The sequence below is a fragment of the Manis pentadactyla genome, chromosome 5 (genome assembly GCF_030020395.1).
Source record: "Manis pentadactyla isolate mManPen7 chromosome 5, mManPen7.hap1, whole genome shotgun sequence".
NCBI lineage: Eukaryota > Metazoa > Chordata > Mammalia > Pholidota > Manidae > Manis > Manis pentadactyla.
In genome coordinates this window covers 5,511,607-5,537,589 of record NC_080023.1, presented here as the reverse complement: position 1 = coordinate 5,537,589, position 25,983 = coordinate 5,511,607, and the positions used below count along the sequence as shown (strand labels likewise).

Below are 25,983 nucleotides of genomic sequence, written 5' to 3'. Positions count from 1 at the left end.
GACAGTTTTGTGACCCTGTATTCCACCCGACCCCTCTCCACATTCCCAGTCAAGCTGTTAAAACAGATGGGATGAGGCCCATGGGGTAAACGGACAGCTCCTCAGGACTCAACATTAGGTGATGAGAGCAAGATACAAAATTGTCAGTTTCCCTGGATTTTGATTCTGGACAAAACAAGAGTGTGATTCTCAGCAACTGCACTGGATGGACAATGCCCCCTTGGTATGGAGAGCCCACATATAAACCACCCAAACTGGTAAGTGGGCAAAGAATATAATCAGACATCCACACAGGGAAAAGCATACACAAAATGTAAATATCACTAGCGATTAAAGACCTGCCGTGTACAATGGTGGATTGACTTTTCAACCATCAAATCAGCAAGGACTTTGTAGAAGATTAACACCCAGTGGTGCAAACACGCAAGGAGACAGAGACATGGGGCTTGTGGGCATACAAGTGGGTGCATCTTTCAGGAACGAATTTGGCAGTAAGTGCATGATTTTGAAAAATGTTAAAACCTTGGCCTCGTAATTCCATTTCTGGAAATCTAAGGAAACAATAAGAAATGAAAACAAATGTTTATATAAGAAGATGCTCACCACAGCGTGGTTTACAGTAAAGCAAACAGAAAACCTAAGTGCCAAATAAAAAGAAACTAGCTAAGCAAATTAGCCATCACATCATATATTAGGGCCATTAAAAAGTTATTAATGAAGAGTAATGATTACTCATCAAATGCTGTGAAAAAAGGAGGATTTCAAAAACAACTGCTGTCATATAACTGTATAAGGTCAAAATCGCCTGAATAGACAGGAAATGCAAAGAAATAATCTTTAATATTAATGGTAAGTGGTAAGTGGGGGTAGGACCAGAGGAAGAAATGTTTTCCCATCTCTGGATTTTGACTTTTTGTATTACAGTGGTGCTACTTTTATTATGAGAAAATACAGCACATACATATTAAAAATCGCAAACAAGCCCTTGCTGGCCTTGAAGCGTCTCATTCATTTGAAGCTGCCTCCTCAGGGAGCCTAGGGGCCTGTCCTCTCCGGACTGACCATTCCTGCATCTCTCCTCTTGTCCTTTGCCTCTGTGTTGTCAGGTCAATTCATGTCGATGTAAAGCAAACTGTAAAGTGTCTATGCTGTGCGGGGGCACCTGGTGTGAGGTCATACAGAGGGCAGCCAGGGTGGGATACGGAGTATGTATACACACAATCCCTCCCTCACAAAGCACGGGGCTTCACAGGAGAGCCAGATGGGCACTGAGAGTCCCCGTAACCCAGGAACAATGAAAAAGGTGCCCCAAAAGAAGCCCGAGTAACCTTCTATGGATACTCAAGGAGTGAAGCAATTCTGACTGGGGCAACGAGAAGAGGAGAGTTGAGCTGTGTAGCAGAGTAGAAGAAAGGGCATTCCTAAGGGGAGACAGCATGAGCAAAGGCCCAGAGGTGCAGCGGGTTTTAGGGGACAGCATCCAGGATAACAAGTACCCAGATGAGCTTAAGCAGAGAAGGAAAAGTGTGTCTGGATCAGTGAGAGCCTCGTGTGCCAGGCTCAGGACACTGGGCTTTCTTCCGTGAAGAAGGGGACACCTACGAAGGGCCTGAAGAAGAACTGGACAGACTCCTGCAAGAGGATCCCGTTTTCCCAGGGCTTACGTGCAGAGTGCAGCTCACAGCTGGGACTACTGATGCAGTCAAGGGAGTGCTGACTCCACACACGCAGACCCACCGAAGAACCGGCGATTCCAGAGCTCTGCCCCATCCTGGGGCTTCAGCTCACCTTTGTCCTGCACCAGCACCTCCAGCTCCTCCCGGACGCCGTCGTACCAGCTTGTGATGTCCACATGGAGGGAGTAGTCACAGCAGGACTTGGTGTCAGCTGCCTCATGCCACTTCTCAAAGGAGGTCAGCAGGCTGGACCCGGGTTCCGGGACAACGTGGTCAACTGGGGCAGGAAAATATGTGTCACATTCCAAGTGCTTAGGACCCAAGCTGTTCCCATGGTAAAGTCTTAACTACCACCATCGTGACCATCCCCATCAGCACTGTCACCACCACCACTGTGACCATCCCCATCATCCATGCCACCATCAGTGCCATCAACACCATCACCACCACCGTCACCGCCACTGTCACTCCAGCACCACCACTCCTATTGTCAAGATCATCACCACCGTTTTCATCACTACTCCTGCATCATCAAATGTCAGTAGTGCCACCACTGTCACCACCAGCACCGGCAGTCTTCCTTACCTCTGTCAGCACCTGTTACCATCACCTTCAGCAGCAGCACATCGACTGAAAGCTTACTTCGCATCTCAGTCTGGGGGAGACAGCCGGTCCTCACCCCCCTGGGCCTCCTGGGGACAGTGACTCACTCCCACCTTCTCTCCCCGAGCCCTCGGCCTCACACCACAAAGCACTTCGCACCTTTCTTCGCAGCACTAGCCGCAGTACACGGTCTGCCCCCACAAGACTGCAAGCCCCTGGAGAACGCGCACCCTGTCTGCTTTGTTCATTCTCTCCCCAGCCACCCAGCACCATGCCGGGCACAGAGAGACCCTCAATAACTATCCGCTGCGTGAAGAAATGGGGAGGGGACTCAGAACCTCCCTGTCCCCTTCCATCCCCCTTACCACGGTCCTCCTGGTGCTTTCACAGGTTCTTAAAACACAGAGGTGTTCATAAGACACATTTTGAAAACCATCCTTTGGTAGATGAGGAGGATGAGGCCACAGGTTGGGGGCTGGTAATGGGGAAAGAGCAAAGGGAGACTCCAGGGATCCTGACCACTCGCCCAGCGCTCTGTCCTCCACCCCGCACAGCACCCCTGAGCCTGAAACTGCCATCTCCACCTCTCGGAACCGTCCAAGCTCATTTTAAAGCACTCGCCATGGGTGTGCCCTGCCCAAAGGCGCTTCCTGTACGTCTCCCCATAATCCTAGGGTATTCCTATTATCAAGCCCATGTTACAGAGAAAGCTGAGGCTCAGAGAGGCTAAACACCACCCACAGTCATGCCGTTGCTGAGTAGCAGTGATCTGGTTCAAACCCCGGCAGCTGGTCCAAGTGCAAGTCTGCCCAGGTCCAAGATCTGGGTTCCTCCTGCTTCCCTAAACAGCAGACACAAGGGATTCTTTTTGGGTTAAGGGATCAGGACCGTGGCTGCCTCCCGAGCTAGGCCACACCTCCTGGGTCAGGGAGCTGGGGCCGCTCTGACCCACGCGCTGCACCCCGGGCAGCTGGCTCCAGCCTGCACTGTGCTCCCAAAGGGACTCCTAGGACAGGGACAGGGGCGGGGCTGGGGGCAGCTCAGGGACAAGCGGCCTGGACGTGGAGAGCTCAACAACTGAAAGAACATTTAAACTCAATGGTTGCCTATTCAATTAAATATAATCCAAGCAGTGAATGTAGTAACCATACGGTTTTTCTTGTGAAACCTTCGTAAGAGTGTGTATCAATACCTTAATAAAAAAAAAATGTAATCCAAACAAAAAGAGCTATTTAAAAAAATACAATAATCAGGCTTCAACGGGCAGTAGAGGAAGAGTCAGCGTCCCAGAGGGACCACTGTGGTAGATGATCTTATTTCTACAGTTCCTTCCCAGAACCCCCACCACGGTTCACGGTGGGCAGGGTGCAGCCCCCGTGACCTTGGGCTTATCCATGCGAGCTGCTTCGGCCAAGAGAATGAGGTGGCAGTCAGCAAGCGCGGACATGAGGCGGCGAGAGCAGTGGAAGCTTCCGTCAGAGCCCTCTGGCGTTTCTGCTGCCCATCAGAAGAGCATGGTCCAGCTGGTCACTGATTCAAAAATGGGGGACGCACGGTGCCCCGAGCCCGACCCACAGCAGGAAGCAGACCCACTCCAGTCCTGCTCCTATTCCCAGGGACCCTCAACTAAGAAAAACAAGTGTTGCTTGAAGCTGGGAACTGTTTATTATGCAGCATTATCACAACATCAATACTCACTGATATAATAACCACTTCCCAGCTGTGCAACCTTCAGCAACTTACTTGGCCTCTCTGAGCCTCCACTTCCCAATCTGTCATAATACTATTTATATCACTGGTTCCCAAACTTTAGCATCTGCATACAAGGTTCAGGAATTTTTTGCTTTATCTTCCTTATAATCCATATCATTCTTTACTTAACATTTTTCTTTAAATCAGTTAACAGTTTGTAAAAATCTAAATGCTGACTTGTCTCACCCTAATAATACCCAGGATGTGCTAGTTGTTTTATTTCAATATGCACTAAAATAACTAAACTTTTTAAATGTCTACATTGCCTATGATGTCATCTGTGCACCACCAGTGGCGCACATAATGTCCTGACCTTTATAATAGTGTTGTAGTGAGAATTACATAGAAAGTGATCCTGAGCAAAGTGCCCAGTGCACTGAGCACTGTGGTGTTGCTAATGATGCTGGTAATGAGGAGAAGCCACCGTCTGTGTGCCGAGGCAGGGGTGCAACTCACTGATCATTGTGGTCCCGCCCGCCAGGGCCGCCTTGGTGCCTTGGAAGAAGTCGTCGGCAGCAGTCATCCCCTGGGAGGGCTTCTGCAGATACGTGTTGGTGTCAATGCCCCCAGGAATGACCATCCGCCCATTGGCCTCGATGGTCTTCACTCCACCAGGAACGATTAAGTTCTCTCCTATTTGCCTAGAAACAAACAACAGAGCCAACTTTTGGTTCTTAAAAGAAAAACAAAGTGGCCATCACTGTGTAGTGTCAGTTCCATTAGATAAACACTTCCAGGCCAGGTCCCAACCAGGGCGCTGGGTGGACAGAGGTAACTCGGGTGGGCTCCCTGCCCTTGAGGGGCTCACGGCCTGATGAGGAGGACAGACCTGCAGGCAGATGTTTACAACCCGACAGAGCAGAGGGCTGGGGAGCAGGCGGGCCCCTCCACCAGCCTGGCTATCAGAGGAGGTTTCCGGGGGGAGGCGGTGGCAGGGCTGAATCCAAGAGGCGAGACCAGCAGCTCTCTCACGTGGCAGGGTTCCTAACAGGCCGGCCCTCAGCAGTCCTCACACACTCGGGCAACCGCCTCGGGGACACAGAGCAGAGTGATGACAGCAGGACACAGAGAAAAGCCCTTGGCTCTGAGGGAGGCAAAGCTCTGGGCTAAACTGTTACCTTCCCAAAACCCGTGGTGGAATCCTCACCCCCAGCGCTCAGAATGTGACTGTACTCAGAGGAGATTAAGGTAAACTGAGGCGGGGTGGGTGGGCCCTGATCGAGGATGGCGGATGTCCTTAGAAGAAGGGGATTGGGAAGACCATGTGAGCACACAGGCAGGAGGTGGTCGTGTCCATGCCATGGGGGGCGGGCCGAGGAGGAAACCAACCCTGCCAACACCCTGACCTTGGACACCAGCCCCCAGACCATGGTTGGAACTGCCCAGTCTGTGGCGCCATTACGGCAGCCCTGGAGAGCAGCCCGGACAGGCACTGGATTCTCCTTCCAGCCTCATGACCGCCGGCCTCAGGAACGTCTCAGCAGCCACAAGACAAAGCCACCAACACTTTCACACCTGCCGTGAGGGAATCACACCGGGGTGGAGAGTTCCGGGGAACGTGCTGACCACCACTTCTGATCCCCAATCAAAGATGCCTGCCAACTTCCACCAGGAGGAAAAACGCCAACCAAAGAGAAGAGGGAGAAGAGCCTGAGAAATCCGAGCCTTGCCCCCTGGGTGACAGCTGTCCTATCTGGTGGCACCAGCATCAGGAGGCGGGTCCAGGTGCTGGGGGAGGGGCTCAGCCAGGACGGACTCAACAGCCTCCACGGTCAGCAGCTGGCTGAGACCACGAGACCCGCACACGAGCAATTCTTATTTTGAAAACATCCAGTTGTTCTAATTCTGGGGGTTGGGCAGCAATATTAGTTTTTTTAAGTCACACAAAACAGCAGCAATGAAGACACAGGAAATGTTGCTTAAGGGACCACAGGGTCAGGCCCCAAACAGAACCACAGGAGGCGGAGGTGGAGGCCCCCACTCTTCTGGCCTCTGAGCCGCGCTGGCCCAGGTGAGCTGGGTGGCAGCACAGAGGTGATGGTGCTGTGCCTAGGGCTCTCCCACAGGACTGGGCATCACACACTGCCCTGAAACGGGAAACGGGGCTGTAAAAGCACCGTGCCAGGGTCATGGCGAGCCCCAGGGAATGTCAGCATTGCTGCGGCCACCCCTGCCTCTAATCGCCAGCCCCTCGGTTTCCATCTTCACTTACAGAATCCTGCCTTGGCCAATCCTCCCACCATCCATCTCCAAACACAAGGCCATACGTTGGGAGCTGAAGGGCAGGGGGTTCAGGAAGAGACACCCCCAAACCTTATAACAAGAGCAGTTAACTGCTATTAAGCACCAACCATAGGACGTTCTTCTAAGCACTCACAGATGATCTCACTTAATGCTCACAACTAGGTTTTTAAGAGGATGGGGTCATGTCCAAAACGTTTAACACTGGCAAAGGCACGGGCATACCCCAATCAGAATGGGGACTGCATCGGGGAGCCTGATTTGAATGGGACCCAGTCACGGTGCAGGGACGCCAATGAATACTATTGTCCAGGGTCCCCGTTCTTACCAGGCAGGAACATCATAAGCTCTCTGACCTGCCAACAATTCATGAGTAAGTATTCACATTTTGCAAGACCGGAAAATGGAGCCCAGAGAGGTACAGTGATGTGTCCAAGGCCACACAGCAGGTCAGTGGTGGGTCTGGATTCAAGCCAGGTCTCCCCAGGTCTAACGTCAGGGCTCTCCCCACATCAGCTTTACTGCCTCCCTGCCTCCCTTAGGTAGAAGCAGCACATTCTCCTCAGACTGGGATCAAACTAAATGGAACACCCAACGAATTAGGAGGGAGCCTCCCTGAATGGTTCTCAATGGCAGTGTGGGTGGCAGGGAAATGGAGGGTGGGGGGCAGCTCAGGGGATTAGACACTTCCCCCCACCCCCATGCCACCCTCACCACGACTCAGAAAAGGCCTCAGCGACTAACATTTGATTCACCAACGCCTAGCAAATTGGATGAAAGCTCAGCGAATCTTACTGGATTCTGTACAAACACAGCTGAAAAGCTTTTAGGAAAACCTGGCAAATGGCCACAAAATGAAAGAATTCTTGGGGTTTCATCAAAGTGAAAGGAAACATCTGAGTCTCCTGAGGCCAGGTGTGCCTGGGGCGGCGCCCGCGGCTCTTACCCCCGACACCTGCTTCTCAGCCCGCGGGATTCATGCTGCACACGACCATCTGCATCCCTGCTAGGCACCCAGTCACGGCCATGTCTGCTGTGCTTAGCAAAGTGGGAAGAGCAGCAACAGGAGCCTCTCCATTATATGTATATATATATATAAATACACACTTATATATTTAAAATAAAAAGGGGGTTCCAACTAGAGTAGCTGATGAATGGATTTATTTATGGAAACTGCTTATTTCCCGAACCTAGTTAGCCAAAGTCCTAAGGCTCCACGTGTTCACACATCACAGCAAGCACTTAATTAATGCAGCCCAACCCATGAGCACTTGCTCCGACTGTACAGGTACTAGATTGCAAACCTCTTCGGGGGCTAACCTCAGACTATGTGTGTCTGGCAGGAAGGGGGCTCGGTGACACTTCAACATCATGCCCTGGAACCCCAAGCAGGGAGCTCACCCCAGAGTGGCCGTCTCCTTATCTAAGCAGTACTTGACAGAAATCTCGCTCCCCAACCCCGATCCGATCAGCCTTTATCCGTCTGGTTCCAGGATGTACTGTGGTGGAGACCAGGTCCCACCATCTGGCGTGTCAGGGTTCATTTGCTACACTTATCACCAACCAGCACCCCTCGATCCCAGCTCTGCACCTGGCACTGTGCCAGGTCCCAGGGTGGAGAGGCAACAGGGCCCCTGGTCGGTGGCCCACGCAGCTGGCAGGCGCTGTGGCCGACACACAGACTGGCCAGCACGGAGGAATGCAGCCAGCACTGAGTCTGGGAAGGCTTCCTGGAGGAGGAACCACAAGCTGAGCGCATAGGAAAATAGGAGTTGGGGAACAGGGGAACAGAATGAGAATGGGGGAGGGCAGAGGCAGTCCAGGTGGGAAATTTCTGGGCAAAAGGTTCCCAGGTGAGAGCTTCTCGGCCAAGTTCTCCAACGGCAAGTTTCCAGTGTGGCTGGGACGAGGGAACAAGGAGAGGGAAGGGAGGAGGGGTGAGGCCTGAGCTGGGCTTGAAGGGGTCAGAGTCTGGGACTAGAGCTGTGGGGAGGCAGAGAAGGGCTGGCATCATCCTGGGCACCTGGTCTTCCCTGGGCACTTTGCATAGAGGGCCTCTTAATGCTCACCACTGCCCACACCTCCTCTTGTCCACTCCCACCCCCTCCTCCTCACCACAGCACAGGTGGGCACGGGGATGGGCTTGCTAGCAGACCCCATTCCTGTCTGACCTCTGTACTAGAGTGCCCTGCGCCTGCCTTCCTGTGCCAGCCACCCCAGCTGGGCCCTGACAGTCCCTGACCCAACTCTCCGAGGCCCCTGGGAGGAGGCGGAGCAGCCAGCTAACCAGGGCACTTGTCCTGTGAAGAGATCAGACCCTCCCCACAACCAGCCAGTAAAATGTGGAAGCCACATAAAACCCGTACTAGTCCAGTGTTACATGCTCCCCAAATTCATATTTGGGGACACCTAGCACCTCGGAATTTGCCTATATTTGGAGACAGAGCCTTTGAAGAGGTAAGGTAACTAAGTTAAAATGGGGCTGTTAGGGTGAGGCCTGACCCAATGGGACTGTGTCCTTCTAAGGAGTGGAAAAGCCACCAGGAGTACACGTGCACAGAGGGACGGCCATGTGAGGGTGAGGGCATGGAAAGAAGACAGGCAGCCGAGCCAGGGGGTGGGGTGAGGCCTCCGGGGGCCCCGCCCTGCCAGCACCTTGGTCCAGGACTTCCGGCCTCCAGGACTGTGAGGATAAATTTCTGCTGTTGCTGTGCCCCGTCCGGGGTATTGCTGCGCAGCCCTGCTGCCTAACGCACTAGGACGTCCCTGCAGGGCAAAGAGGGAGCAACAGGGAGAAAGCAGAAGCTGCACTCCCAACAGCGTCTCTTCTTTAAGTGCCAAGGCTCTGGAGCCGAACACACTGCCTTTCTCTCCTGGCCCCTCAACCCGATTCCGGTAACTCTGGGCAGGTACAAGAAACAGCTGTGAATGCAGTCAGCTGTACTAAGTCACAGTCTGCCCTTGCCCCTAACTAGGACTGTAATGTGGGGGGGTTACCACCCCACTTCCACAACAGAACAGAGGCCACAGGGTCTGCCCCGCATGAGCCAGATGGCTTTCACAAGTGCTGTGGCAGAGGACCTGACATGGGGTGGGGTATGGTGGGGGGCACTCGATAAATGCCAGTCCCTTCTGCACAGGTAGTTTGAACCTCCCCACATCTCTCCATGCCTGCCGTTCACAGGAACACGGCACAAAACAGCAGCCTTCCAGCCCCTCTAAGGGCCGGGCAGCCTGTGGAGACTCGCTTCCTAGGGGGTGTGTTCGGGTCGACCCACTTTATGAGTCCATCTTCCAGGTAGACATCCGCGTAGAAGGACTGGTCATCGTTGATGATCCGTCCACCTTTGATGAGGAGTCGGTCACTCTGAAAAGCCAAGCAAAGCATTAAGTGTCACTGGGGAGAAGCCAGGAGCTTTTTTCCCCTTTTAACCTTAATACAAAATTATTCAAGTATTTTTCAAAAGAAATGGCATTAAAAAGCCCCCTCATATCCATCAACCAGATTCAAAAGCTTCAATATTTTGCCATTCTCATTTCATCTACTCCCCTGCATCAGTACTTTTGTTTTTTGCTGAGGTAATTTAAAATAAATCCCAAGCACTGGATCATCTTGCCTGTAACTATTCATTGTACATCTCTAACCGCTAAGGGGTTTTCAAGTAAACATAACCTCAAGCCATTATTCCATCAAACCCAAGTAGCATTAATTCCTTCATATCAATCAACAATCAGGCCATGCTCAATTGCACCTGACTGTCACAAAAATGTCCTCACAGTGGGCTGGTCTGAATCAGAATCCATCCAAGTCCCCACACTGCACCTGGCCCTTGGGTCTCTGCAGTCTGTCAGATCTGTACCGAGCCTCCCCCCTTTTAATGGCATTCACTTGTTGAAGAAATGAGACCATTTGTGGAACTTCTTAAGGCATTATTATCGAATATAATAAAACTCAATTTAGGTTTAAAAATATAGTGAAAAGACTATGAAATAAACAATTCCCACAGCACAATCTCCACCTGGTATTCTGATGTTTTATTCCATCTTTTCCCTGAATTTTCCACAGCTGCCATTAGAGCACACATCTCCCTTCACTCACCCATGAGCCCAGAAGGTGCTGGCCGACGGCCTCGGCTCCAACCCCAAGGAGCCAGGAGGCGCCAGGGGCAAGCTGGAGGTGCTCTCCCGGCGCGCATGTGGGGACAGACAGGTTTTGCAATCATGGGGTGTACAGGATTACAGACATGCAGGGTGCCTGCCAAGCACAGGGGCTGCCAACCATATTGAGGGTCAGGCAAGGCAGGCTCAGACCTAGAGAATAAGTCGAGAGCTGCTGGGCCAACCAAAGCAAACAGTGAGGAAGGCCAAGTGGGATGAATGTTCAGTGTCTGGGCAGAAAGAGTTGGTGGGCAAGGTCCAGCAGCAGCAAGGAGTGCAGCAAACTCTAGGAGCGAAAAAGAACACACTTGGTGTCCTTTGTGCATTTTATAGTAAGTGTGTCCCAACTTATTATACGTTCTTCAAAAAACATACTTTTTAAATTACAGATACACAATAAATTAATTACTCACACATTGCTGGACATTAAAGTAATTTTCAATGTTTCACGATGATACATATCACTGCAATGAACATCTCTGCCCACAAAGCTTTTCCTTTACCTTGGATTATTTGTTTGGCTAAATTCTCAGAAGTTTAACAACTGGGTCAAACAGTGTAAAAAAACCTCATTTGTGGCTCTCAATAAATATGACCAGATTACTTTCCAAAAGTATCGTCCCCATTTGCCACACGTGAGATCACCAAGCACCCTTATCATTAATACTTGTTAACTGGCATTTCTTGGAGGCTGGAAATTTTTTGCCATGTGCTAATGTATTATTTGCATTATCTCCTAGCTGGAGTTGTGGTGATGAATAAAACACTCTCTTGTTCTTAGGCTCCACCCCTTGGGTAGGGAAAGAGACAGTAAACAGATGATAACAATTCATGGTAGCCACTCCTGAGGAAGTGTCTTGAACGGGGTCCCCTGAAAGCAGAGCCTGAGGCAAGGATTTGGAGGCAGGTAGTTCATGTGGGAGATGATTCCAGGAATTGGAGTGAGGAAGTGGAGACAGGGAGGCAGGCAGGGATTTCCAATACAGCGTGTGCACTGATCTGGCCAACACAGCAGGCAATGGGGGCTGGATCCCACCAGGATCCTCTGAGTTGCTGTACAGAATGCACCAGTGGTCCCAATGGTCTCACGACATCAACCATGAGAGGAAGGCGGAGGATGTTCTGCAAGCCCAGAGAAGAAGGGTTTAATAACAAGAGGAGGAATCAGGGAAGGCTTGCTGAGCAGAAACAGAGTGTGCAGCCTGCTGCTCAGAACCCTCTGGTCAGTACTGAATTTCCCTCAGAGTGAAGCCAAAGTGAGTAAGACCTTACCTAATCTGTAATCCCACTATTTAGGCAAAGGTCACTCTCCCACTTGCTTCAAGTGTCTGCTCAATGTGATTTACCTGAGAGCCTTCCCCTTGGCTGCCCTGCCTGGAACACCATACATCACTGCCCTGCCAGCAGACCCCCCACCCCTTACCCACTTTATGTTTGCACAGTACATCTGACATGCAATTCACCTGTGTGTTTGTGTGACTTGCTCTACTGACAGCCATGGTGTTACCCCACTCGCTGTACCAGGCACAATTCACAGACCAGTGACATACATACTGATGTAGATGGACAGTGCCACCTAGAGTTGTCCCCAGATGTTTCCTTACAAGACTGTTAGCCCCGTGACACAGAGATTTCATCTATTTTCTTCACTGCTGCATCTCTAATATCTTGGACGTAGCCTGGCTAGATGGATGGATGGATAGATGGGTAGATGGGTGGATGGGAAGATGGGTGGATGGATGGATGGGACGGACGAACAGACAGACGGACGGGTGGATGGACAGAAGGATGGTTGGGTGGATGGATGGATGGATGATTGGGTGGGTGGATGGATGGATGGATGGATGGATGGATGGATGGATGGATGGATGGACGGACAGGTGGATGGACAGAAGGATGGTTGGGTGGATGGAAAGAATAATGGATGGATGGATGGATGGATGGATGGATGGGATGATGGATGGCACAGATGAATGGACAGATGGATGGGCAGATGGACAGAAAGACGGTTGGGTGGATGGATGGGTGGACGAACGGACGGATGGACGGACGGACGGACGGATGGGTGGATGGATGGGTGGGTGGATGGATGCCTGAACTGATTCCTGAAGGATGAATTGGTTAGGTGGAAAGAAAAGGCACCACAGCAATGAGACATGGAGAAGAAGACTGAACCAGCGTCCTGTTCCCCAGCAGGAGGGTCTCTGCAGGAAGGGGCTTCAAGCTCAATCACTCCCAGGCCCAATAACCTGCTTCTAACCCCTGAAATAGAAGCCAGTCACAATTTGTGTATCCCAGGGAGGAGACTCACCAAGCCCTCTGGAGGGTACTCCAGGATCAAGGGAAAGGGCAGGACCAGGCTCAGCATTCCCAGAAGCCGGGACGAGCTGGTGTGCACATTTCCCCAGCACAAAAACGCAGGAAAACCTGAGTCATCAGCAGCTAGCACATGGCTTCTGGAACACGGCCTCCATGGGCAACTGTCTGCCTTGTCAGACTTAATAGAGGGCTTTCCAGGCTCAGCGTGAAAGGTGGTATTTAATGCAGCCCCGCCCTGCTCTGCTCTTCCTAGAATCAAATAGTGGAGCTTGTGCTCAAGTCCACCCCCTCCTCCACTCCCAGCAGAGAGTGTGTTCAGCCACCGTGAGGGGCCACGCTCCTGATGTGCTGGGGGCTGGCGTACTTCTTAAAAATAAGCCTGTAATAGGGCAAGAGCTGATGTGACTTCATTTGCTTCCTTAAAATCAGAAGTGCCTTTGCCGTGTAACTGGCATTTTCAAAATCATTTTCTTTGAAACTCTAGCTCAGAGGGGTTTAAGCAGACATTGTTACAAAAGGAGATTCCCAGGAGAAGTTCAGAAAACGCTGGGTTAAACAGAAGCAAAGGTTGTCTTTATGCCAGGAATTCCCAGACCCTTCACTCTGCAGATGTGTAATGTGAATATTCAAGAGAGGACTGAATGTACGTATTTTCCAAATGCAGATCCTTTCGTTTTGTGGAAAACTTGACAAGGACACTTTTCCCCAGAAGACATCTGAGGAAGTGTGCTGTATAGTTACGCTCTTCACAGTATCTGTGCCAAAAGATTCTTCTAGAATGTCAGGTCTGATCGGACCTCAGACGGAAATGGGGCTTAGAGAGGACAGCTGCCTGAGTTCCCACAACTAACAAGGGTGTAGGCCAGACCCAAGCCTTCCTAGCTTCCTGACCAGCATTTCACTCCGTCAAACAGAATTCTGTTATATTTTAAAGCATTTTCACACTCTAGAAAACACGACATGCCATAATCAGATACAATTAAGAAAGAACATGAGATCTGTAATCCAAGGATATAACACTTGAGAGCTCCCTTTCTTCATGCAGGAAATGTAAATGTAAAATCTCACACAACTGTGCGCCAAAAAAGAGTGAATTTTATCATACATAATTTTTAAGAATTTAATAAAAGTCAAACATTTAAAGGAAAAATGATACCCTGCCTCTCCCAGGATTATCATGAGGAGCAAACGGACAACATATATGAGTAATGACAAGCTTGGCATAAAAATCCCTGTTTAAAGACTGTGAGGAAAATGAAATATCTAATTAAAAATTCAATGAAAATCTAACAGCTAGGGTGTGCTGGACACTGCCAGCTCATTCTGTGGTCACAGCAGGGACACAATGTGAGTTACGCTTAGCACGGCTGGGACTGGTGTAGAGTGAGAATAAAACATCCAATGTCAGAGAGATGTGGGTTCTGATCCCTGCCCACTTAACCATGTGACTCACCCTCTCCTAGCCTCAGTTTCCTCATCTGTAAATGAGGGTGATTATTCATGCCTCACAGGGTCACAGGGAGAACTCCACGGGGTGTATATACATAAACTGCTGAGCACAGGCCTGGCAGGTACAAATACTCAGCAGAGTTATACATTGTTTATTCTTTGCCATTTTCTGTAGCGGGAACTACACGCAATAAACATTTAAGGAAGGAGTGTGTGCAGTTAGAAGTGGTAGGTCTTGCCCTTGAGTTCTCAGGCTACTGGGGGAGACTGAGTCATAAGCGGGCCTTTGCACTCCCAACCCCCACCAGGTGGGAAAGGCTAGGACAGAGCTAAGTGCAGAGACTGGGGGGAACACAAAGGAGGCCCCCACTCCAGCTCTTCCCGGGAATATTGTTTATTCTGTGCTGGAAGAACGAGTAGGAATCAGCCTGCAGGAGGCAAAGGAGAAAAAGCTTCCAGAGAGAGGGAGTGGCGTGGGGAGGCCCAGGGGCAGGGAGGAGCCTGCTGGGCGTGGGGACTGTCTGGCTGAAGTATGACCTCAGAGTGGAGAATGTGGGGAGATACGCAGGCGCCAGCCTGCAGCGACTCTAAGGCCATGCACAGAAGGGAGTTTGGGCTGGTTACGAAATGGCAGGGTTTTCATCAGAGAAGAACTCAAAACTATAAGAGTTTCTGAACTAATGTATACACTGGGTGGAAGACGAAGAAGGGAAACATCATCTTTGTATTTTGCTCAAAGCTGGGGTTTCTGTGTAAGAACAGGTGCCAGCCAAGTCTGCAAAATGTACCACGGGCCTTAACGTTGTGGTGACTTCTGACCTAGAAGTTTAGTGCTATGCTGGGATTCTGTCTTCAGGAAAATATCCCAAGTAGGATAAAAGAGTTACACACAAAGATGTGATCCCGAATTACTTACAACCATATAGCCACACTGCTGATGGGGAATCATTCAGCTACTAAAATATTTCCTGGGGATTTGTAAGGATAAATGAAGTCCTGGACAATAAAATTTTAGGTGAAAAAGCAAAATACCAAACTCTCTATATGGTAATTATTTGTAGGGAGTAGGTCTTTTTTTGGGTAGTAACTGGCTTCCCTCAGCAGAGACTTTGGGAAGCCCTCTGCACCCTCCCCCAGCCCCTTGCACAGCCCTCTCCCACAAACTCATCACACATCCCAGCCGTCATTCGCCTGTTCCTCTCCTGCTGGGCTTGACTCCTCTTCACAGCCAGGAGAGGCTGCGTGAGTCACCCCCAGATCCCCAGGGACCAGTCAGGGACCCAACACAGGGTTCAGCTCAGTTTAGCTGAGCTGGAAGAAAGGGGGGGACAGGAGAGAGGGAAGAGGAAGAAATGCTTGGAAAGACAAGGAGAGAAAAGAATGAGACAAAAGTGATAAAGATGGAAGGGAAAATGCAAGAAAGGAAGACAGAAAGGCATGAAAGGAGGGAGGGAGAAACAAAGGGAAAGGGAGAATAGGGTAGACAGATCAGGAGCCTCTTGTTTCAGCTCTTAAAATTCCCTGAAAGCCCAGTCAGCTGCCTGGGAATAGAAGCGTGCTTAACATAAAGCCTCCGTACAGATGCTGAAAGGGCCCCTCACATGGGACCCACCCAAACTTTGGTGCTGGGCGGTGATCATGTCTCCACTGCCCGATGTCTCTGGAGTCAGCAGACACCCAGGGAAGGGAGGGGCTGCTTCCCCAAACCTGCTATTACCTCCCATCCAGCCCCAACTGGGAGGAGAGAGCTGGTGTAGGCAGGACACCTTTGTTCTCTGTACAAACACTAAGAACTATGTTGAGCGCGGCTTCCAAAAATCAGCCTTTAAAGCTTCAGACATTCTTAGCCCTACCATGGCAAAATAACAACAGCCTAGCCTCGTGAGGAGGTGGGGTCTGGACCACAGCGAATGTTTTGCATCATTGTCTATCCCCGAGTGAAGCATTAGGCCTTCCTGCTTCTGTTCTCCCACCTGCATGGTGAAAAACACAATCTGTCGTCTCCACCGCACAGTCAGAGGAACGGAAAATCCCTTAAGGTTTGGGGAGCCCCAGAAGAAAAGAGAGGTGCAATTCTCATCAAACCAACACTTATCCCAAAACCACTATAGCAACCTTGGCTATCTGGAGAACAGCAGAGGAGCAAAGCTGTTGTTAGACGCAGAGAAAGACAGTGACTATGTCGTCAAGGAGGGGACATTTGAGTTGGGTTCTGAAATAAGAGAAGCTCACGAAGCCAAGAAGTGGGAGAGAAGGACAGCACTCCAGCAAAATACACATGTACAGGCACAGTGTTCTCAGAGTCCCCAGGTCCCTGGCACTAAATGAGGAACGGAGAGGGGGAGGTGTGTGCTCTCCATGGTCCTGAAACGACGCTGGGCGCCTGGAAAGAGGGGTTTCTCTGCACCCTGGGAGGCTGATGATCCCTTTCCGTCCTGTCTCACCCAGCCTTGTAGTTAGTTCCTCACTGCTTTTCCTTCTCAGCTCACTGGCATATCTGTAATCTTTACATTCCCAAAGAACAAAAACATATGTTTTACAATGTATGTAATGTAGTTGGTTTCAAGTACTTTTAACTCAGTACCACCCCTTCAATACATTAATTCTCCCACCCCAGGAAGTTGAGGGAAGGGCATGTGACTCCCCCACCCCCATCCCTCTCCTACAATGCTTCACTAATGCAGAGATGGAATCTGGGATCAAGGCATACAAGAGTGTCCAAAAAATATCTCAGTGTGTGGTCTTCATACCAAGAAGGCAGCTCCACCCAGGGGCTGCTGGGTGCACACAGATTCTGACAAGGTTGACTGTTTTATCAGTGGTAAGGGGCTCAGAGTGACTCCACGACCAACCACTCCCAGAAAAATGAAGAATCCCTTCCTCTCTAAAGGGCAAGGATGGAAATGAATCCCAAAGAGATCAGGGAAGCATCATTTTGGTAGAAATGTGCTTGGCCCAGGCATTAAATGAAGGTAGAACTGCTTTTTCTTAAGATAAACAGAATGTCAAAGTGAGCACTGAAAGTTATTAGTCCTTCAAACTGTACAAGCCACTGGTGTTGAGGGTCTTAGATTTGTAACTCCAACATTTAACAGGACAAGTGGACACACCTCACTCATGTACGTACAGCTCACAACACGGCACCGGAGCCTAGATGATCCTCACAGCCCACTGGGAATGGCTGTTTAAAATTCCAATCCAGGCCATTTTTGTCAAGATTTTCATTTACCAGATCTAGCTTATGGGCCAGGAATTTGTTATTAGCAAACTCCCCAGATGATCCTGACGTAGACTGCCTGTGACAGTGGGTGTTATTTGCTCTCCCTGCCCCACTGACTGCAGGCATGCCCACGTGACTTGCTCTTGTTAGGAAAGAGTACAAAACCTAAATGTGATTTATTCCCACTAGGATGTTTAAACATTTTAACAGTAAGGTATTAACAAAGAGCCACGTGGTGGAGGCTGCTTGGACTGAGAGTGGGAGTGGGGGAATTGATAAGGGCCTGGCAATACCTGTTTGAGTTTTTTATACCTACCAATATTAAGACAAATGTAAAGGAAAGATATAACCGGCTTAGGCGACATCCAGGAAAGAATGTGAACCCTGTAGTACTTAGCCAATGAGGAACCAGGGGAGGGACTCGCATACTAGGAGATTAATTATTGGCGCCAAACTCCCCAGGTGTGCCTGCCCACCAGACACCTGATCTTGCAAGACTGTCATTAAAGCCTCCCTCCGCTGTTCTCTTTGTCTCCGTGTCCACTTATTGAATTTGGACCAGTGAGTGTGCTTCTCACACTCTGACCAAGAGAATGACAGTGGGTGTGAGGACATCAGTCTGCGCACAAGCTTTAACAAGCAGGCAGGTTTCAGCTCAGTCTTTGGAGTGAGCATCTACCCTCCTCCATGAAAACACATGGCCCAAGGATGGCTCTCCTTCACCCTGAGTCCCAGAGGGAGATGACAGGAGGAGCACACCTGACCCAAACAGAAGCCTGAAGACACATCTAGCCGAGCCCTGCTAGGCCTCTCCACCCACAGACCTGTAAGCAGTAACTATTTGCTGTTGTAAGCCATGGACTTATGGGGCTGTTTGTTATGCAGCATCATTCCATCAAAGCATATTGATACACCAGTGAGGTTCGGTGCTGGGAGCCACAGCCACAGAGATTGTAGCATGAGAGACATTGTAGCTCAAATACTTCATAACTCCAGGATGCACTTCCTTCCCTGAACAACCAAAGCCCCCTTATTTTCAGGCCCCCCTCACTGACCTCCCGAAGAGCCGGCAGCAGGGAGTGCTGCCATCCAGTGCCACGGCCCACTCACATTTATTCTCGGGAAAGAGCCCGTTTGCCTTCAGTTTTGCCACAGGGGGCAGCCTGTCAGCAGGTGGCCTTTTGCCACACTTTCCAGGAAAGCAGCCCTGCCAGCGGTAACCGGCCTGCGCCCAAACCTAATTAACTCACATTGTTCTCTACTCACATGCGCGGGGCACGGTGGCATTTTCCTCCTTCACGAATTAGAAATACAGGTGGCCTCCAGGGACTGCGTGCCTTTTCTGCAAGCTCAGGCCCATTTCTATGGCAACAACAGTTTTAACAGCAAGATCGCAGGCTTCACCATACCCAGTTGAATTCAGGAAATACTCCCTGATGGATTGAATACCCGGTTTTAAAATAACACCGTCATCATGACCCGGGTTGGACAGAGCCCTCAGGCCGTCTACAGGAGGATGGCAGCTACAGCTGTTAGCTACGTTAGACTCATTCCTGTGTTTCCTTGTTTCTGCTTTTTACCTTATATCCAATTAGAAATCCTTTGCGTTTAAGAAAATCACCTTCCTTGGTGCATACTAAGCGTCAGATCTGCATTACATGGAGTTCATTTTTAATAAGTAAGTCACCTTAAGAAGTGGGTATGATTGCCACAAATGAGGAAACTCAGAGAAGTGAAGTAATTCACTCAAGGTCACATGGCCAGAAGGTGGTAGAGCCCAATTTGAACCTACTTCCACCTGGTACCTACATCGTGACAGCCCCATTGCCCCCTGGTGGCTTTCCCAGTGTTCTCCTCACTGTGCCTAGTTAACATGTCTAGGCCTCAGTTCTCTCCTCTACAAAATGCGGATAAACAAGAAGAGACCATATATATCCACTTAGCCATTTATCAAGTACATTCCCAATGCCAAGTGCCTCACCTGCCCTCCTGATATGACTGTTGCAATTGTGGCCAAAAGGGAGTGAAGCCGACTAAGGCTCGCTAAGTTGCAAAAGGCTATCCTTACCAAGATGGTAAATGCAGAGGCCTATTTGCCTAATAAACATTGACAATGCCTCCTGTGAGCCAATTTCACACTTAAATGAGATGCTTTCACACTTATTATCTCATTTAACAAAGAGGCAGAGTGCCTGCTGGTGAAGCACGTGGGTGCAGAGGCTGACTGCCTGAGCTCTCATCTGGGCCCACATGTACACACTCTGTGCTTGAGGCAAGTTCACCTCTCCAGGCTTTGGTTTCCCATCTGTAATGACAGGACTGTTTTGTTTTGTTTTTAATTACAGTATCACTGATACACAACCTTATGTTGGTTTCAATTATACCACACAGTGGTTCCACAGTTACCCATATTACTAAATCCCCACCTTCCAGTGTGGTCACTATTCATGAACATAGTAAGATGTTACAGAATCATTAACTGTATTCTCTGTGCTATACTATCGTCTCAGTGACTTACACTGTGACTGCAAACTATTGTGGACAGGGCTGTTTTGAAAGTTAAATGAATTAAAATGTGGACAGAGCTTGAAACAGTGTCATTTTTTTTTAAACTTCTGCAGCAAGGGGTAAAGGATCTCATTCAAATGCAGTCCCATTAACCACTCTCTAACCTCCTGCACCCCAAACCCAAGTCTTTCCTTAGCTGGGTGCATCTGCTCCAGAAAAGTCCTCATAGCCCCCTGCTGGTTTCCACTATCCACTGCACCCGCCCCAGGGCAGCCCTCACCACCTGTCTCCCTGCCGCCTGTCTTGTCCCCTCCACAGGACAGCCGGTAAGCTTTCTGAAATGCAGATGCAACCATATCAGGGCTCTCCACGAAGCCATCTGCCAGCCTGTCCTCACGTACAGGACAAAGTACACTGTCCTGGGCTCTCCCTGACCTGCCCCTCCCCTCTCCCACCTGCGTCACCACGTTCATCTACGCACACAGCACCCCGGCTCCAGAAACTGCCCCTGTGCACCAGTTTAACTCCCTGTGGTCTGCCTGCTGCCTGGACTTCCTGCCAGCCCTGCCCTGCCCTCTGATTTCCTGCTCGCCCTCTCAGGTACAGTGTCCTGGCTCCAGGAACACGTGATCACCCCTCGGAGTTCCCACAGCAGGGCGCTTGCACCCATGGGAAACCATGTCCTGACTTCATAATGCTTCATCTCCCGGCTTTTGCTTTATATGTCTATTTTACCCCTGAGACTGAGATCCTTCACACCAGAGATGACAACTTATTCCCACACAGCTTTTTAGCTCGGGGACCTGTGGCAAGACACCTCACCTGGGTGTGCTTCAGTCTCATCGTAAACAAACTAATCAAAGTGCCTACCACAAAAGATGTAAAATCACTGCATACACTGAATACTGGACTATGAAGTCCACTATTTATGCCAGATGTTCTGTGTCCATGCATGTGAGGAGGCACAGGAAAGTTTCCATTGCTTTGATCAGCTTCTCAAAGCAGTCTATGATCCTGGAAAGTGTTTAAGCCAGTTTAAAAGATGCCCAACAATTAAAGGTTTATTTTTAACTTATTTTTTTCTTCATGCCCAGAAATAAAAAGACAGGAAAGAAAAACCCAACACTGTATCTGGAAATTGTACTAGATAAGGAATAAAGAACTGGGGACATTTTGGAAAAGAGAAAGCCCCAGGTAACTGGAAATATCTCCCAGAGCCTCTAGGAACATCAGAGTAGAAAAGGGAGAAAGCTGGGAAAATTCTGAGGGCAGAGGTAAAGCAAGAGGCAGACTCTCAGGCCACACACACAAGAACTTTCCCGAAACAGAGCTGTCCTAGAGTAAAGCAGGCTGGTGTGTAAAGTGGTGATCTCCCTATCACTTGAGGTATGTAAGGAGAAAGTATTTAGAATTCTTACACCAGAGGGAGATGGGGGTGAAGGAGAAGCAATGGACACTGCTTTCTGCTTCCTCAAATGCACAAATGCTGAAACTTTTACATAATTTAAAAGGTCCCTTTCAATTGTGAGGTTGTATAAATCAAAGATTTGCTGAGATTGTATTAGGGCTTAAGCCCTAAGCGTCTGTGAATATGATGTGATATAAAATACATTGTAGTGTAATTTGTGAACAGCTACAATATCTCAGCCCCGTCTGTTCTATGCACTTCTGCGTCAGATCCGGTAAGTCTGCCTGTGGAACTGACCCTAAGTTCTGACACCAAGTCATTACTCAGTCAGGAACCTGGGGAGACGTGTGCTGTGATGTTCCGATGAAGAAGACTCTTATTGTAAAATCCTGCTTTTCACTGTGGAATGCAGTGAAGCCCATCAGTAAGTCAGAACTGCCCTTTCCCTACCGCCAAAGTACAACTTGGGAAGCCCTTTCCTGGAGCTCCAAAACCCATCACACCACCCTCATCTCTTTCTAGATGGTAACTAACTCAATGTGAAATCTGTGGATAGGACATTTGTTGAGGAAAGTCAAAGGCAGGAGTGGCCCAGATCTCACTCAGGAAAGCAGCAGTTTGCAGCCTGTCTCTGTTCGTCGGCTCACACAGCACAGAGCCCCTGCTATGAGCCGCTGGTGTACCAGAGAGCTCCCGAGGACACGCCGAGGAGACGGAGACACTGTCCCAGTCCTCCAAGTGCTCAGTCAAGTGGACAAAGCTGATCTAAAGTTACAGATGTAGGAGTGCTCGCGATTTCCAGCGCCTGGGGAAGGATCCTCCGTGGAGAACGGGCAGAGCCTACACAAACCAAAGGGCCAGAGATGATAAGCCTGGTCAGAACAGTCCGGGTGCCTGGGCACACGCCCAAGGGCCAAGGAGTCAGGCGCCTCAACTTCATGTCCGTAGCCATCCCCTCCTTCCTTTTACTTGCTCACACATTTCCTAAACCACCCTCTCTACGAAGCATCTTAGATCCCACTCCATTTCCCAAACCACCAACATCAGGGCAAAGCTGCCTTCACCCAGAGCAAAGTTACGCATCTCTCTAGGTCAATGAATCTCAGCCTTCTGTATTTGCAGCATTCTTGAAGAGATTAAAGACCTAAAAAACACCAAGTAAGTCAGAGACCGTTACCATGCCTTCCCTGCCCCAGTACGACCATCTGTCTCTCAAGGCCTCTAACGCCTGTGGACTCTGGTGCTGTCCACTGCCTGACTTATCTTATTTCATGCTCAAGGGGCAAAGCCCTCAGATGTCCCCTTTGCATGGAAGAATGTTCTTTTTACTCACAAAAAATTAGACTCTTCAATATTTCTGAGTGTGCCGGGCTCCATCTGATAGATGTCACTCCAACCCTTTGTACACTTGTTTGTTGGAAACATCAACTTTAAATGCTGATCAAAATTCAGCGGCACATCTGCAGAGGAATTTTAAATACCCAACCGTGTTCAGAGCACATGGAATGAGAACCACTGGCTGCTGGAATTCCTCACATTTTCTATCTTCTACCAGTGCACCTCTTGTTCAAGGGACCCTAATCTCTAACTCTGGCCCTTGCCTCTCACCCATACTCCAGTCTGGATTTCTAATTGCCCATTAATACACCTTGATTTGGTGCATATTCCCAACTCCAATTCAACGTAAGAACTGATGCAGGACTTGCCTTCCAAACTCACCCCCGTACATCCTGCCTGTCCCAGCATCAGCTCCAGTAGGTGTTTACTGGCTTCTTTTCTGTGCCAGACTTACCCATATAATCCTTGTATGTCCTCCAGAAACACTAACATTGACTGAGGCCTTGGTCACGGGACCTGCTTTGGCCAGCAGACTATGAACGGATATGAAGTGTGCCGTGTTTGAGTGGAAGTTCTGAAGGCATTTCAGGTTGCTTCCTGTCTCCTGCACCTCCTCCCTCTGCTCCTTCAGCCTGGGTCTCAAAGTGAGGGGAGACAAGGAGCAGACACACTGTTCACACCCAGGGGCAAAGGTCCAGCCAATCCAAGGCCCTCATACAGCAGAGCAAGAAATACATGTATGTTGTTGAAAACTTCTGAAGATGCTGGGTTTGTTTGCAATGGAACAAAGCTGATTCATACACCTTCCACACCAAAAAGAACAGTTAACCTAGAGAGGATGCAGTATGTCAGGCACTTCTCTAAGCATCTTATATATATTAAGTCATTTAATTCCAGGAAAAAGCCCTATGGAGTATTACTATTACTCTCATTTTACAGATGAGAAAATTAACACAGAGAGAATATCAGTGACTTGTCCGGATGACACAGCTACCAAGTGGAACAGCCAGGAGTGAAAACCCAGATGCTCTGGTTTCCCAGTCCACGTTCTTACATGCTGCCTCTATCACACCATCCCCCTTGCTCAGACCTCCCGCGGTTTCCTGTTACCCATGGAATAAAGTCGGCGTCCTGTAACTCAGAATTGAACTCTCTAACCCAGCTCTGTGGAGAAAAAGAATCTGAAGTCTAGGAAGAGGAAGTAACCTGCCGAAGATCAAATATCCCACTCGCCTTTGAGTCAGACTTAGAACCCATTGTTTCGGTCACCCTGGTGCATTCCACGAGACATCTGAGGCCTTGTGAATCCCCCATACTCCCGTCCACTCTCGTTTCTTTCACATTCCTCACCCTCTGACTGGTATAAAACTCCTCACTTTTCTGACCATATTCGTTCCCCAGCCCAGGTCTCGTTCAGGCTGTTCCACCTGCCTTATATGCTCTTCCCCTGTCCCCACCAGGCAAAGCCTTCAATGTCCAGCTCGTGCCATCCCTCAAGCCCCAAGACGCCTCCTCCTGTTGCTTCTGCGAAAGCTGAGCCCTCCCTTCTCTGGGCTCCTCTAATATCAGGGGCTCTGTCCCTCAGTTTACCTTCTCATCATTCTTAGCTCTTGCATGTGTGTGTGCTCACTAAGTGTGTAAGCACCCTAATGTCAGGGACCAAAAAAGATGTTTTAACTGACGTCACACCTCACACGGTTCAAGAAACAGAACTTGCTGGTTAGCTACCATTCTGAATTTTCATGTCCTTGAAGAGCGCGCCTGAGTTTGGGGAAGGGAACTACGAGCTGCCAGGCCCACTCCTGTATGTCGTATTGTGTGTTCCGTGTATTCAGTCTTGGCCGGCTTATTACAGGCAACAGGCACACAGGGGGACATTGCACAGTCATGTTACGGAACATGGCATAACCAGTGTCACTTCCATCCCCACTGAAACACTCTCCAAGAATTTAATTTAAACAAGATGATTTTTCCCCTAAGCATATGGCCCATTTCCCCTCTCTGATCATGAACTTGACGTAACTGAGGGTGTTTCCTTCTCTGCCCTGGGTGACAGTATCAGATGCCCAGTGACACAACTCCAGAGAGCCGTGTCACCAGCAGGTTTGTTCTCTGCTCCTCCTTGACCCTCAGTTCACCTGAGTTCACGATCTGCATGGCCATCACCATGGGCATCTCAAATCCTCTGTGTAAAAAAGTCAGAACAATAAACGGAATACCAAGATAGGCTGAGTATCACCCTCAGGAAAAGCACAACAGGCCTCATGCTTTTTTCTGGCATACTTGCACATTAGAGTAATTCAGCCCAATGTGATTTTTGCTGAATGATCTCTTTCTTCCCTGCTTATCTTCACTGACTGATCACACACACACTTTAATCAAGTGTTTTTCTTAGTAGGGGGATCAGCCCATCACCCCACCTGCTTGATTCTTTGAGCCCTTCACTCCTCCACAGGCCTCTGCAAGAACCTTTGTCAGTAGATATCTGTGAACCTGAATTTACCTTTTGAAAAACCCAGGTGACAGAGCTCGCCTGCCTTCCTCCAAGGACTGCTCTGAAAACCAAATGAGAGATGGTGGAGGTCATGCTGAATGCTGTAGCCGCCTGCGAAGTCACACCTGATCAGTACTCATGAAGTCTTATTTTTAGTAATATTTCTTAACCATTGTGGTGGCCTTCTCCCCCTCCACAATTAAGCAGGTCTCCCAAGAGCCTCTGCAGGGCCACAAAGCCGTGTGCCTTGGTTTCCTCTGAGCCGCACCCGGGATGCTCTACTCACCGAACCACTTCAGTGGGTACGAGAAACAGCTTCGGCTAAGTTAGTCCCTGGCGGTGCCATTAATTTTTTAAAAAGCCACACATGAAAGAGGCTTTATAGATATTCTAAACAATTCTTGGGGGCTGAAGCTTAAGTGTTTCTGCTTTTTCCCTCATCCCTATCAGGCTACTTTATTATCTCAGAAAAGAAGCTGAGGTGGAGGAAAAAACACCACGTTTGTAGTCAACCCAAGCAGAGTGATTTCATGGTTGAGCCACCTCCCTTCCTTGGTCCACACTGTGCCCTGCCTGAGGTGTCCCTTCTCCTCCTCGGCTCAAGTACCCTCTCGCCTATCTCTGAAGTCACTGGCAGAGCTGCCACCTTATCCCCATTGTCCAGACAGGAAAGCTGAGACTCACAAAGGCACAGAGTGACCCAGCATCAAGCAGATGGGGACCTGGGGATGCAACTAAGAACTCTATCTTGGTCCTTTTTCAAGCCCCTGGGACCCTCCACAGGCCACATATACCATGGCTACCAAAAACACACTAA

The 25,983-nt window shown here is 49.6% G+C and overlaps 2 protein-coding genes across 3 annotated transcripts in view; one reads left to right on the top strand and one right to left on the bottom strand.

The window, feature by feature from the left end:
* EVC (EvC ciliary complex subunit 1) overlaps nt 1–25,983 on the top strand; it is a 209,692-nt gene that overhangs the window by 104,968 nt on the left and 78,741 nt on the right. The gene's annotated exons all lie outside the window — the stretch shown is intronic.
* The window catches only part of CRMP1 (collapsin response mediator protein 1), a 68,342-nt gene that overhangs the window by 35,139 nt on the left and 7,220 nt on the right, over nt 1–25,983 (bottom strand). For both annotated transcript variants that reach the window (XM_036921155.2, XM_036921156.2), the window contains exons 2-4: nt 9,551–9,639; nt 4,488–4,672; nt 1,789–1,953 (exon numbers count right to left, since the gene is read on the bottom strand). In XM_036921155.2, coding sequence (XP_036777050.2) covers nt 1,789–1,953; nt 4,488–4,672; nt 9,551–9,639 — 439 coding nt within the window. The remainder of the gene's footprint in view (nt 1–1,788; nt 1,954–4,487; nt 4,673–9,550; nt 9,640–25,983) is intronic.